Source organism: Sebastes fasciatus, chromosome 12 (assembly GCF_043250625.1).
Source record: "Sebastes fasciatus isolate fSebFas1 chromosome 12, fSebFas1.pri, whole genome shotgun sequence".
NCBI classification, from domain to species: Eukaryota; Metazoa; Chordata; class Actinopteri; order Perciformes; family Sebastidae; genus Sebastes; species Sebastes fasciatus.
Genome location: NC_133806.1, coordinates 19,029,479 through 19,042,405, shown reverse-complemented (window position 1 = coordinate 19,042,405; position 12,927 = coordinate 19,029,479). Strand labels below are relative to the sequence as shown.

Sequence of the window (12,927 nt, the reverse complement as noted above, 5' to 3'; positions counted from 1 at the left end):
CTTGCTCACCATCTCCCACCCTGACCCCATCATCAGCCCTCTGCTGTTATACTAGAAACATTTGATACAATGACCATATTTAAATCAATTACATCAGCATAAAAGAACAATTGCAACAGTTTGTCTTCAGGTTATATGTATAGCACAAATAAACTGAGGATCACACACACACAAATTAAAAAACATGAACAGGTTGTTTTAAGATGAGAAAATAAAGATGTACATGAAGCAACGGAAAGAGGTAATAGATCTCAGAAAAAAGAGGAAGATTATTCCAGTCTGATGGAGCTCTTTGTATTGGAATGACCTACGTCCAACTTCTTCACATCAGTTTGATGCTAAATGTGAATTTAGGCCACACAGTAAAATAACAGTAAAGATCTGGCAGCAGGGTTGTCTTTATGTTACTGTAAAATTAACATTATTATACTGTCGCTGAAATGTACAGCTTTGTACTGTTAATGAAAAATACAGTTTTTTTTAATTAATTTCCCAGTATTTTTTTACAGTTAATTTACTGTTTAAAGATACATTAGAGAGCTGTTTTTCACCTTTCTTTTACATTATCTTACTGATTTGTTTTAATGCACTATTTAGGTTGTATTTTTTATATACATTTTAATAAATATAATTGTTTGCCTAGATGAATAGACTTAGCAGGTTACAGACATAGGAATAGTCACACTAAATACAATTAAAGGCACTTGTTAGGAAAAAGGCTATAATAGACTCATTGACACTTTTCCCAAAATGTCTGTCTCTAGCTGGCTACAAGCACAAAATGCAAACCATAACAACATGTGAGTGAAGAACAATAAAGCTAATTCACTGATTTTACAATCATGTACAATGTACAAGCCTCACATGTGCAGATCAGGTCCCAGAATTAAAAAAATACTGCATGAAACTGTTACTGATGATACTTTAGACAGCTGATCAGCAGTAAAGGGCTGCTTTTTAAGAATGCATTATAGTTCAGTTAAAAAACGGCCTATGAGCGTAATTTAACAGGTTTTCTTTTGTATTAACACTGTTTTAGCAATAACAGGTTAATGCTGTTGAAATCCTGCTGTAAATTAACAGCAATTGTTTACAGTGAATGAGGATTTATGTTAGGAAGGTCAACTGAAAGCCTTAAAAAAAGATGGGTAAAAAGTGTCTTCAGGTGGCTTTGTGTGTCCACCACCAACCAGGACCCTCTGAAAGCAACTTGAATTGGCCTGCCATAAGCTAATAAGGGCCCTGATGCATCCTGTGAGGCTCCCAGGAATTCCGCTTTGATTGCTGCACATCCTCCCAGTTGCTCCAGTAACTTGGCCATAAAACGGCGGATTCGTCTGGAGCATTTGGAGAGTGTAGTGCAATAAAGCGTCTGAGACCCAAGGTTATTAACTGTGACTAAGGGGGCTGAAAAACAAGGGCTGGGAGCATTGAAAGCTTGTGTTCACGGACCTTTCCGGCGTCATTTGTTGCAGCGTCTTAGGGAGGAATATCCTGCATGTTGTGTTGTGTGTTGTGTTGCAGATGTGCTGTCTCCATCCACTGGGTGGCGCTCCTCAGATCAATGTCATTGCCGTGAATTGAGATATATAAAAGAAGTTTGACTCAGCTGCTCTAAAATATGTCACCACCACCACTTCTGGATTTCATTGTTAAGGTAGGCACAGACATATTATCATGTGCTTTTTTATGACATTTTCCTTAATGTGATTTAAGGATGTGGGTCTATTTTTTTGTCCCATCTCCAGCTGAAGACGCTGTTTATCATTTAATAATGTGCAGATGTTATATGATGTCATGAAAAGCATTTGCTGGCGAAAATTACCACAAGTAAATCAAGCAAAGTTTGTTTCTTTTGAGCATCAGATTTAATGCAGATTCTTCTCAGGTTGCAGTTGTGTGCAGATGTTATACAGGCCTGGAGTGATTAATGCGCACAAAGTAATAATAAGATCACAAAGGCCGATATGATATATACCAAACATTTTGTGGCTCTCTAACTTTTATAATTTATACTTCATTTTATAAATTTATAAATTTGATTTATGTTGTTTAGTCGTTATGTAAACAATGGAAACACGTGAAAACGAGAAATTGGAATGAGACCATTTGTTTACTATTAAGATTTAACTTGTGTGTCCATATGAAGTGCAATACTATATAACCTATTCATTCATTTGAATGATATTTTACAAAAAGTTATTGTGTGTGTCATTGTGCGTGTGCGACCAACAGAGAGACATTTCACACAAAGCAGTCCGTTTTGGGGGATTTTCCAATAATTGTCTTTAACAAAATTAATTGAATTAATTTTTTAGAAAAGTTTTATGGGAATAATAATAATAGAAAATCAGATCACCCACTGCGCACAATGCAACATCCTAGGAAATAATCCTGCAGGGTTAATGATTATTATCATTCACTGCAGCCAGACATGCTGCAGGTTTGACGCCAGATAAAATGGCTGTACATAAACTGTAGCTCTGATTTCTAGACTTTATGGCTCCAGACTTAAAGGAAAATGGAGGTAGCCGAGGTTGTAGCCATTTCACCCACATTTGGAGAAATCTTTAGGCTGATCTGAATCTGTAGGCCTGTGATGTAAACTCCTATTGACGGACTTTTAAGGAAGCATATGGTTAATATATTTCTGACTTTTTATTTTGTTTAAAATATTGTTGCAGTCCAGGCGTACGATTTATGTTTTTGCTTCATAATATGAGGGCCAACTATATCCATTTTTTTCCCTTTTTTTTTGCAAAATGGTCCATGTCAGAATAGTGGTCTTGTTTATTTCAAATTAAAACTATATATAACAATAGGCCCTTTTAAATGATATATGTACTTTCTTTTAATTTTTTTTTGCCTTCTGCTTACTAGTTTTTATATTTTTCTCATTACCTCCACCTTAGGCCTGTTGTCTCATAATTTTCATAAAAAGGACAAAAACTATAAAGAGAGAAACGGTGAAGATTTGTCATATTTAAAAAAAAAGAAAAGAAAAGAAAAGTAAAACAAGTTTAATAGGCGCATTGAGTATTTTAGGCGTGGGTGTAATGGGTATTAGGAGGTGCTGATTTGAAATTAAACTTCAATTTAATTTAGAAAAATTGGGATTAACCTCTGTGTAGCTATATAGCCTATATATATGCACCGGAATAAGTGTGCGTGTGTGTGTTTTTTTTTTTTTTTCAATAGGTAGTAGTAAATAGATTGGACTATAAATAGATAATAAATACGTGGAGAACCGTACAAAATTCCCAGTGGTTCTTTGGGAGATAATAGCAAGATTAACAAGTTCTAATGTCATCTATATGCAGTTACAGTCTTGCCAATATTAAGTGATCATTAAGAAAAAAAGAAAGCTCCAGGGCATTGTTCAGCTTCATCGTGTCACCTTTATAAATGCCCCATAACAGTGCCTTTGCAGTAAAAATGTGTCTGGACGCAATCGTGGCATTTTACACCCACAATTTTCACACCACAATCAGATAAACTCGAGGGTTTCTGAAGGAAGTTTGACCAGCAATGTGGTTGCAATGAAACACTGTCTGCACTGCTTTTGGACTGTCCACGAGGAAGTTTTTAAAAAACAGTCCAATAATAGCCATCAGAGCAGCACAAGAAGAGTCACACAGGACCTTTTTGGATCTTTGATGCACCCTGAGGCACCTCTAGAAACCCTTCATTTTTACAGTGCTTGTAAAAGTGGCCATAAAGCTATGCATTGTACATAATTGTTAGGGACAGCTTTTCAACAACCCCAGTTGTCAAATAGGGGGTTGTTGTTAAGTTCACACAGGCACAGCTTTGAGCTTCTAAGGTGAGGATTGATTGAGGCTCAAAAACGTGCAGATTCAGGAGGAGATTTAAAAGATTTTGCCTCTGATGCACCACTTTCCCTCCACAGTTTAGCCTAAAACCAAATATACGACACATAGTGGAGCAGCCTGGTCGGACTGGGAGGAGTCTATGTAGTCGCCTGGTGTTTTAATTGGCTGCAGGCTACTAGTGAGAAAGCGTGAGTATCAGTAATTATTCAGCAATGTTTTTGCACAAGAAATGTCAGCCTGCAGAAAGGGCTATCTTCATCCTCCGTCAAATTACACCACGACGATGACATGCCCCAACAACCAAGCTGGGAATTCGTTTTTCGTGGACTCTTTGATCAACGTGAGAACCGACAGCGGTTCGTATTACCAAAGTAACGGTGTCTATTTGCCACCGGCGTCGGAATATCCCTATGGACTCTCCGGTGGCTCGTGTTTCCCCGGGATCGGTAAGCGCACCGAGCCAATAAGCACCCAAATCCCGTCCTCTGCTCCGTATGTCCAAGGGATGGAGACGTGGCTGGAGACGTCCAGGTCCTGCCGGGTGGATCAGCCGAGCAGCAACCAGCAGCATAATATGGCTCCTCAGTGCTCCTTCTCACCGAATATAAAAGAGGAGTACTGCCTTTACGAGCCGGACAAATGTGCCAAAGGAGCAACAGTAGATGACATTTCCTACTCGAGCGCGTCGTGCCCAGTCCCCGGCTATTTCCGCCTGTCTCAGACGTACGCGTCTTCCAGGCTTTACCATGATGTGCAGCCAAACATGAATCACTTTACTCTGCAACAACAACGACCTGCCCGCCTGCTGGACAGCCAGCAGCAGCCGCCTCAGGCTGCGTCTGCTGCTGAGCTCGAGCGGAGGAGGGAGAGCCACGAGGAGGCGCCGCCGGTCCTCGCGCCACGCGCACCCGCACCGGCACCGGCCAGAGACGAGGAGGACAGCCGTCTCTCTGAGGAGACCTCATCCTCTCCTGAGCCCGCTGCTGAGACATGCAGCGCCGAGTGTCCAGAAAAGCCAGTCAAAGGTGAAGAAGAGTCGACATGCATTGTAGAAATGGGTTGCAAAAAATATAGCAGACTATGCGTAAAAGAGACATGCGCATATACTTCTTCTTTAGGCTTCCATTGTGTGAATCCAGTTCTTTTTAACCAGATGAGTGCATGAGTGCTGATAGAAGCCAGTCAAAGGTGAAGAAGAGTCGACATGCATTGTAGGAAATGTGTTGCAAAAATATAGGAGACTGCGTAAAAGGTGCATGCGCATAATACGATACGATACGATACAACTTTATTGTCAGTTTGCACTGAAATTAATTTTGCATCCAGCTCAGTTTTAGAAAAAGTACACATACAGTAGACATACTGTTACCATAAACAGACAGACAAGTAAGACCCATCAGACAAAAAAACAAAAACACATCACAATTATTCATACATAACTCATTATAAAAAAAATCATCATCTGTCCTCTGGATTTATATGTCTTTAGCAGCATATTAATTATTATTGTTTAGCAACAAGATGGACAAAAGCGTTCTTTAGCCTGATGCAGGTTAAATGTAGGGACTCTGAACCGCCTCTTGGAGGGCAGAAGTTGATATTCATCCATTTAAAACATGTAAGGGATCAGAAGAGATGCTGTTGGCAAGTCTGAGCATACTCTTCTTTAGGCTTTCCATTGTGTTAAACCAAATGCTTTCTAACCAGATGAATGCATGAGTGCTGATAGAAGCCAGTCAAAGGTAAAGAAGAGTAGCATTGTAGAAATGTGTTGCAAAAATATAGCAGACTATGCGTAAAAGGGGCATGCGCATATATACTTCTTTATGCTTCCATTGTGTTATATGGTTTCTAACCAGATGAATGCATGATAGTCTATTCGTGTATTAATATTTAGGTCAACAGCCAGACACTCACAGGTGTAGTTTAACGGGCTATTTATCGGCCATGAGGCGAAATTGAACGTGACTTAGTGTAACTAATCAGAGCCGAGCAGCAGAGCTATTGTGCTTTATTAGCTGTTTTTACATCACAAATAGGCTGTTATAGCTGTGCTTTATTACAATGCTTTTCAAACAGGCTTTATGGATTTATTTGATGATTAAAAAACACATGCATTTATATATATTCTCATTCATTATTATTTAATTTAAAGCAACAACAAAAGGTCAATCCAGATTTGTCCTTGGCAGGATTTTTGGTGTCACATGTCTCCTCGTCAAAGGCACATGCAGGCCTTGATATCATTTCAGCAGCAGACTGTGCAAGGCTTTATGTCTGTTTTATGTCTTAATAAAGGTGCAGTTGGCTACTGCATTGCTGCTTAACGGGGCAAATAGTTTCTGGTAAAGTGCAGAATTTCAGCTGTATGTGATATCCACATAGATATGTGGATGTGCTTAAAATGGTTGTAAAAATCAAATAGAACACAGAAAAATAGTCATTATATGGGTATTTTCTATGCTCCATGGTTATGTAGTAGGTGTCAGTCCAAACAGTAGAATTTATATAGCACATCCTATCTTCAGTAGTTTAATACAATTCTGTTTTTACTGTAATTTGACATCTTTATTTTGAATCGTATTCGCCCATCATTTTTAATGATACTTCCCTTCAGACAGCTTTGTTATAGATGCATGCTGATCATTTTCATTTGATAGGAGAGATCCTGAAATTAAGGTTCATGTTTTCATTCTACTTCTGTCTCATTTTTCCTATAACTTCGAGGACAGCATAAGTAAAAAGAAAATTGGCTCATCTTACCCCACTCTCCCCTATGATGTTATTGTTTTTTTTGTCACACCTGTTGCCTATAATATCTTGTTTCATTTTTTATTGTATAGGAGAGGGAAAAATACAAAGCACGGCCAACTGGCTCACAGCTAAGAGTGGCCGAAAGAAGCGCTGCCCTTACACCAAGCACCAGACTCTGGAGCTGGAGAAGGAGTTCCTCTTCAACATGTACTTGACTAGAGAGCGTCGTCTGGAGATCAGCCGCGGTGTGCACCTCTCTGACAGGCAAGTCAAAATCTGGTTCCAAAACAGGAGGATGAAACTGAAAAAAATGAGCCGTGAGAACAGGATCCGAGAGCTCTCCAGCAACTTCAGTTTCTCATGAGACTGTCTGCGTCTTTTGGCGCCCTATACCTCCATCCATGGCATCCAAAGGGCGCCTGTGCAGAAGCCAACTGTGAGAATGTCCATGGAAAAAAAATAGGACCCTACTGCTTAACTTATTGATTGTTGTTCTTTCTTGTTTTATTTTGTCGTGGATATATATGTATTTATAAATGGCTACATTTGTAATCCATTGTGTTTGAAATGTTCCCAATGTGACCACAATGTTTCAGAGCTTTCAGGCTTGTACATAATTGTATAGTCAACCTGAGTGAACCATTGGAAATTTGCATGCAGGACTAACCTTTTAGGACACTTGTGTTATACAGTAACATGTAGACCTTTATGTGACAGCTAAAACAGCCTAGGAGGTCTGATGAATATTTGCACTTTTTTGTTCTTGGTCAAATTAATAAAACCATCCCTGCAACTGCAGACTTCTTATTTCATTCAGACGGACACACTAACAGCTGCATGCACGGTGTGTTTAAATCTTAAAGTTGGCTCAGGTACACTGCATGGTGCTAATACCTTTGTGTTCTGGACTGTGTGCACAGTAAATATTATTACAGAAGTTGAGGGTGATGGTCTTCATACTTTTAGGCCTGTAATATAATAGATGTCTGGCGGCTGCACACTTCGTTGCTTTTTGTCCTTGACATCAGACTTAAACCACACAACGACAGTGTTTTTTTTTCATTATTATTATTTGAAAAATATATTTTAAATTATTTAAAAGTGGATCCATGTTGCAAAAGCAAAGACAAACAGTTATTATTATTTTTATAATAATACATTTCTTAATTTAAAGGTATAGGTATAGCGGCGCATCTGGACTAAAAAACAGTCCAAAAACAGAATTGCAGCACTCATCAGATCATGAATATAAAATGTGTCTGAGCATATGTCTTTGCGCCTTTACAGATTTCTAAAATCCTTCCAGGTAGAGCTGTTATTCTGAGAAACTCCATAATGTCCACACCTTGAAAACCCTAAAACCACAGATATCCCTGAAGAGGAGAGCAGGCTGTTGAGTGGTTTAGGTAGTCTCATGTTGTTGGGCTATTATATTTCTCCCACAACACGAAACTGCCTTGATTACCTCAGTAAAAACTCGTCGCATCATGAAAAGTGAATCACTATTAATTACTGGTGGAGTTTATTAATAATTTCAAACACATAAAACATTATTATTCCAAAAAGTGCAATAAAGAAGTTTTATTGTTGTGCGTAAAAGGAACTCTTAATATGATTTTTTTTTTGTCTTGTGGGTTTTCATTATGAAGTTAAATTCTGTTATGGTTCCATTTAATCATGGATATACTAAGTTTTCACCATGTCTATAATTTAAAGCTCTGAAAAGTATTTTTGAGCATCCCTATGTGATCTAAAGAGACGCAGGCTGGGAAATGAAAGGATTAAGGCTTGTATGTGTCCATGAGAGACATAAAGGACAGACAAGGCCTCGGTTATGATCATTGCAGTCTGCCAGTTGCCTCGCAGTAGGAAATGCCGGATGCGTCTGCTTGCGCCAGAGAAAGGACACAAAGGCTGAGCTTTATTGGTGATATTTAGCTGAGACAGCCAGGTTGTAACCTTAAGAAAAACAACCCAATTGCCCGTGATAAAAAAAGGACCGTTATATAGCACCCAAATACCCTCAAACCCCCACTTTCCGTCTTAGATTGCCTTCAAAGTATCTAGACCCACATACAGCCCTGTAGACATGCGCATCCTGTGGAAGCTGTCCTGATCTTGTAAAACTCCAGTGATGCTTTTAAACACATTTCTGCTTGTTTTATTTTAATTTAAAAAGTCTTGAAAATGTTTTATATAGCCGCCCACTAACAAGAACCAGAAATGTCTTCCCAAAAAAGTGAGAGGTTTATTATAGATGGAGTGGCCATAAAATTAATATCAGTTTTTATATTTTGGAGAATAAATAATCCCATTATAGGCACAATTTTTAATGAAGGTTGTTTGGTGATTTCACAAATGGAGACTTTAAAAATCCCCCACCACTTACCTCCCTTCTGCTGCTCCTTTTCTATCACATCTATGATCGATTAACATAAGATCTCTTGACAAAAATCATAACGTTTATTGCTTTATAAAACGAAATATTTCCCCAATAAAGGCGCGGGGACTTTGCTATTAAAAATATGGTGGGGGGAAAATGGTGGCCATTTAGTTGAGCAGCAGCAGGCTGATTTATTATTTATTGTTCTGTCCCACGGTCACGTGTTTTTGGGCGCCCTATCCAGTCTTGGGCAAGGTTCAACTTTGCTGGACGCATTGAGCCCCTATAGCTGGTGCAGGAAAGCAGCACCTTATGTGCAATGAATCGTTTTTTTCTAAACATTGCAAGCCTTTAACGCGTTGTGTATATATATTTTTTGCTTTTGCATTTTTTTCCTTTTGCATTTTTTTGCAATGTCGACGTTGGGAACGAGTTATTACATTGAGCCTCCTGTTCTTCCCGAGCAGCAGCAGGAAGATAATATGGCACCGAGGTACTCGTCAGCTGCAGGGGTGGAGCAGACGATGCTCAGCGAATATGGCGGACAGGAATCGTGTCCTTTGCAGGCCAAATCTTCTATTTTTGGTGGATCTTGGAGTCCCATCTCGGCCCATCCTCCGCACACAGCCGCTCCGACCTATATCCATCACCATTACACGACTGGAGACACCGATGGCATGTTTACGCGCTCCTGGGCGTTGGATCCGGTCTCTGCGTCTCTGTGTTTGACGGGATTACCATCGACAGCCATGCATTATGAGATCAAACCAGAGCCTCTCATTGGGAGTGCTGAATGCACAACTTTGGAGACGCACACACCTCTTTTGTCTGACATTGAACAAGGAGCGTCCCTTGCGGAGATTCCCTGCGAAACCACATCCGCGTCTAATACAGCTACTGAGGAGAGTCCGTCTGCAGCAGAGGACAAGAGCGAGATAGATGCAAGTAAGAGATGCATTTTAGATTCTGGTTCACTCTGTGGACTCGTTTTAGATGAATGAAAATGTGCATTAAGATGTGGAGAAAGTATCTTTGGATGTCACAGACTAGTTTATAGTATACAAATTGGCGTAAAATGTGTGTTTAGGCTCAATAGTCGTATGGCTGCAGTGACATGATATTATGTAAAAATAAGATATGCATGTTCTTCATAACGATTAACACACTTCACTGCATTGATACATAATTTCCAAAAGGAATTTGGTGAGGAATTTGCTATCCTCAAGCCTTAAATTGCTCAGTACAGAGTGAAAATAAACACAGACTAGATTATACTATAACAATTGGCGTAACATTTGTGTTTAGGCTCAATAGTCTTATGGCACAGTGACATGATATTATGTAAAAATAAGATATGCATGTTCTTCATGATGATTAACACACTTCACTGCGTAATTATACAAAATTCCCAAAGGAATTTGCTATCCTCAATCCTCAAATTGCTCAGTACAGAGTGAAAATAAACCTATATATATATATATATATATATATATATATATATATATATATATAATCTTGCCATGTCCTCTCCAAACTGTAAAGTCAATCTAAGATGTGGAGAAAGTGTTTTGGATGTCACAGACTAGTTAATACTATAAAAAATTGGCGTAAAATTTGTGTTTATTATTATTATTATTATTATTATTTTATTTAAAAGGGACCATGTACAGTTTAAAACACAAGTGTCACCATTTGATGCACCAGATTACCAGATTATAGCTTTAAAGCTAATTCACATCTGTAAGTCCCTTGGCACGTCAAAACAAAGAAACATACTACAGTCATACAAGAAAGAACATACAAAACAGCACAATACACAGCTACACACAGTAATAGCACATCACAAAGTATGCTTGTCAAGTAAAAGCAAGTCATGATAGACCATGGAATAAAGATCAGTGAGTACAGAGCTGAGCAGCTTTCAACAGACGTTTTAAGTTGTTTTTGAAAATGCTGATAGAGCTGCAGCTCCTCACTTTAGGCTCATCTTATGGCTCAGTGACATGATATTATGTAAAAAATATGATATTCTTCATGATGATTAACACACTTCACTGCGTAATTATACAAAATTCCCAAAAGGAATTTGATGAGGAATTTTTGCTATCCTCAATCCTCAAAATTGCTCACTACAGAGTAAAAATAAACCTATATATAAATATATAATCTTGCCATTTCCTCTCCAAACTGTAAAGTCAATCTAAAATGTGGAGAAAGTGTTTTGGATGTCACAGACTAGTTTATAGTATACAAATTGGAGTAAAATTTGTGTTTAGGCTCAATAGTCTTATGGTTCAGTGACATGATATTATGTAAAAAAAAAGATGTTCTTCATGATAATTTAACACACTTCACTGCATAATTATACACAATTCCCAATTTGGTGATGAATTTGCTATCCTCAATCCTCAAATTGCTCAGTACAGAGTGAAAATAAACCTATATGACTATATAATCTTGCAATGTTTTCTCCAAACTTTAAAGTCAATGTGTTTTTGATATTCTGAGAGCATTAACTCTCCTGTCTCCTGACCTCCTCCTGTTTCCAGGTGACCCATCGTCCAATTGGCTTCATGCAAAGCCCACCAGAAAAAAGCGTTGTCCATACACAAAGTATCAAATCCTGGAACTGGAAAAGGAGTTTCTGTTTAACATGTACCTCCCCAGGGATCGTAGGTACGAAGTAGCCAGAGTCCTGAGTTTGACCGAGAGACAGGTGAAAATCTGGTTTCAGAACCGCAGGATGAAGATGAAGAAAGAAAACAAAGACAGGAGGAGAGACAATTAACTGGTTCTGGACTGATGGTGGATTAGAGTTGGGAGGAGGAGGAGGAGGAGGAGGGTCTGACTTTAATATTCCTGACCTGTTACACATGTTGTTGTAAAAGTTTGTGTTGTTAAAAACAAATGCTGGATGTTTTTTTTCCTCCTTATGATATCCAGTGTTTCATGTTTGTGAGAGGACAGTTGTCTCTAGTTGTATTGTATTTGGCGCACAGAAATAGTTAACTAACTAGGCCATTTGTTATTTGCATGAAATGATCCTTGACTACCTGAATGTCTTTCAGCTACCTATTTGCATTGTTTAACTTATTGTTTTTTTTTTGTCGTTCTAGATGTTTTTTAACTAGGTTACGTTTTTGATCCATTTGTGCACACTTCAAATACCTCATCGTTCCTGGTTTCATCCAAAATAAAGAGTAGTTTGTACAGCACATGAGAGAATTAGCATGGCTTATTTATTTTGTTATCATTTTGCTTAGAATTAAAATACATTTCTAACATATTTTAACAAAATATATACTATAAATTAATAAAATACTACTAGGCCTACTTTAACAATTTACTGCTTTGTTCACCTTTAAACATTTGAAAACTATTTCTACAAAATTTGTATGTTTACTTCTGTCAAAAAAATAATTGAACCGGAAACCTGTTTTTTTTTTATTTCAGAAAAAAAAAGAAAAGATTAATAGTCCACTTTTACAACGTCTACTGGCTTGTAACCATCGAGCTTTATGGCGCAAACAACCCAAATAAGCCACAAAAAAAGGAGGCCTGTCCAGATATTTTCTCTCATAAAATATATATTTTTTTCAACCATACTGCCATAATGTTATGTTTCTAATAATAATATTTACTTATTACAATAATATTATTGTGGAAACGAGGAAACGTTATTTAATTGTAACAAAGCCAATAACTTTTGTTTTTTCAAGAGATACTTAAAGAGCATCCTGTTTAACCAAATATTGACTATAAAGATAAAAAACACATGAATTATCTTTGGATATTCTTGGATCTTTCCATTATAAAGCGTTTACAGAAATAAAATCGAGGAACCAACACAACAACACGCAACAATTAGACATAGAAAGACACTAAAAGAGTGCGAGCAACTTAAAGCAACAAACGAAACACACTGCAGTATTTATAGATTAGTTTGCACCTAATTAT

The 12,927-nt window shown here is 38.0% G+C and overlaps 2 protein-coding genes across 2 annotated transcripts; both read left to right on the top strand.

Annotated features, from left to right (window-relative positions):
* The first annotated feature begins 3,250 nt into the window (after nt 1–3,250).
* On the top strand, nt 3,251–7,380 carry hoxa10b (homeobox A10b). Its single transcript, XM_074652448.1, has 2 exons — nt 3,251–4,858; nt 6,677–7,380. The coding sequence occupies exons 1-2, from the start codon at nt 4,063–4,065 to the stop codon at nt 6,949–6,951; spliced, it is 1,071 nt and encodes a 356-aa protein (XP_074508549.1). The 5' UTR covers nt 3,251–4,062; the 3' UTR covers nt 6,952–7,380.
* Nucleotides 7,381–9,250: 1,870 nt separating this feature from the next.
* hoxa9b (homeobox A9b) lies at nt 9,251–12,163 on the top strand. Its single transcript, XM_074652447.1, has 2 exons — nt 9,251–9,915; nt 11,520–12,163. Exons 1-2 carry the CDS (start codon nt 9,384–9,386, stop codon nt 11,756–11,758), a joined length of 771 nt encoding a protein of 256 aa, XP_074508548.1. The 5' UTR covers nt 9,251–9,383; the 3' UTR covers nt 11,759–12,163.
* The last annotated feature ends 764 nt before the right edge of the window (nt 12,164–12,927 follow it).

Coding starts and splice junctions, on each gene's coding strand:
- hoxa9b (XM_074652447.1), top strand. CDS start 9,384: ATGTCGACGTTGGGAACGAGTTATTACATTGAGCCTCCTGTTCTTCCC. Junction 9,916..11,519: donor CAAGAGCGAGATAGATGCAA/GTAAGAGATGCA, acceptor TCCTGTTTCCAG/GTGACCCATCGTCCAATTGG.
- hoxa10b (XM_074652448.1), top strand. CDS start 4,063: ATGTCAGCCTGCAGAAAGGGCTATCTTCATCCTCCGTCAAATTACACC. Junction 4,859..6,676: donor TCCAGAAAAGCCAGTCAAAG/GTGAAGAAGAGT, acceptor TTTATTGTATAG/GAGAGGGAAAAATACAAAGC.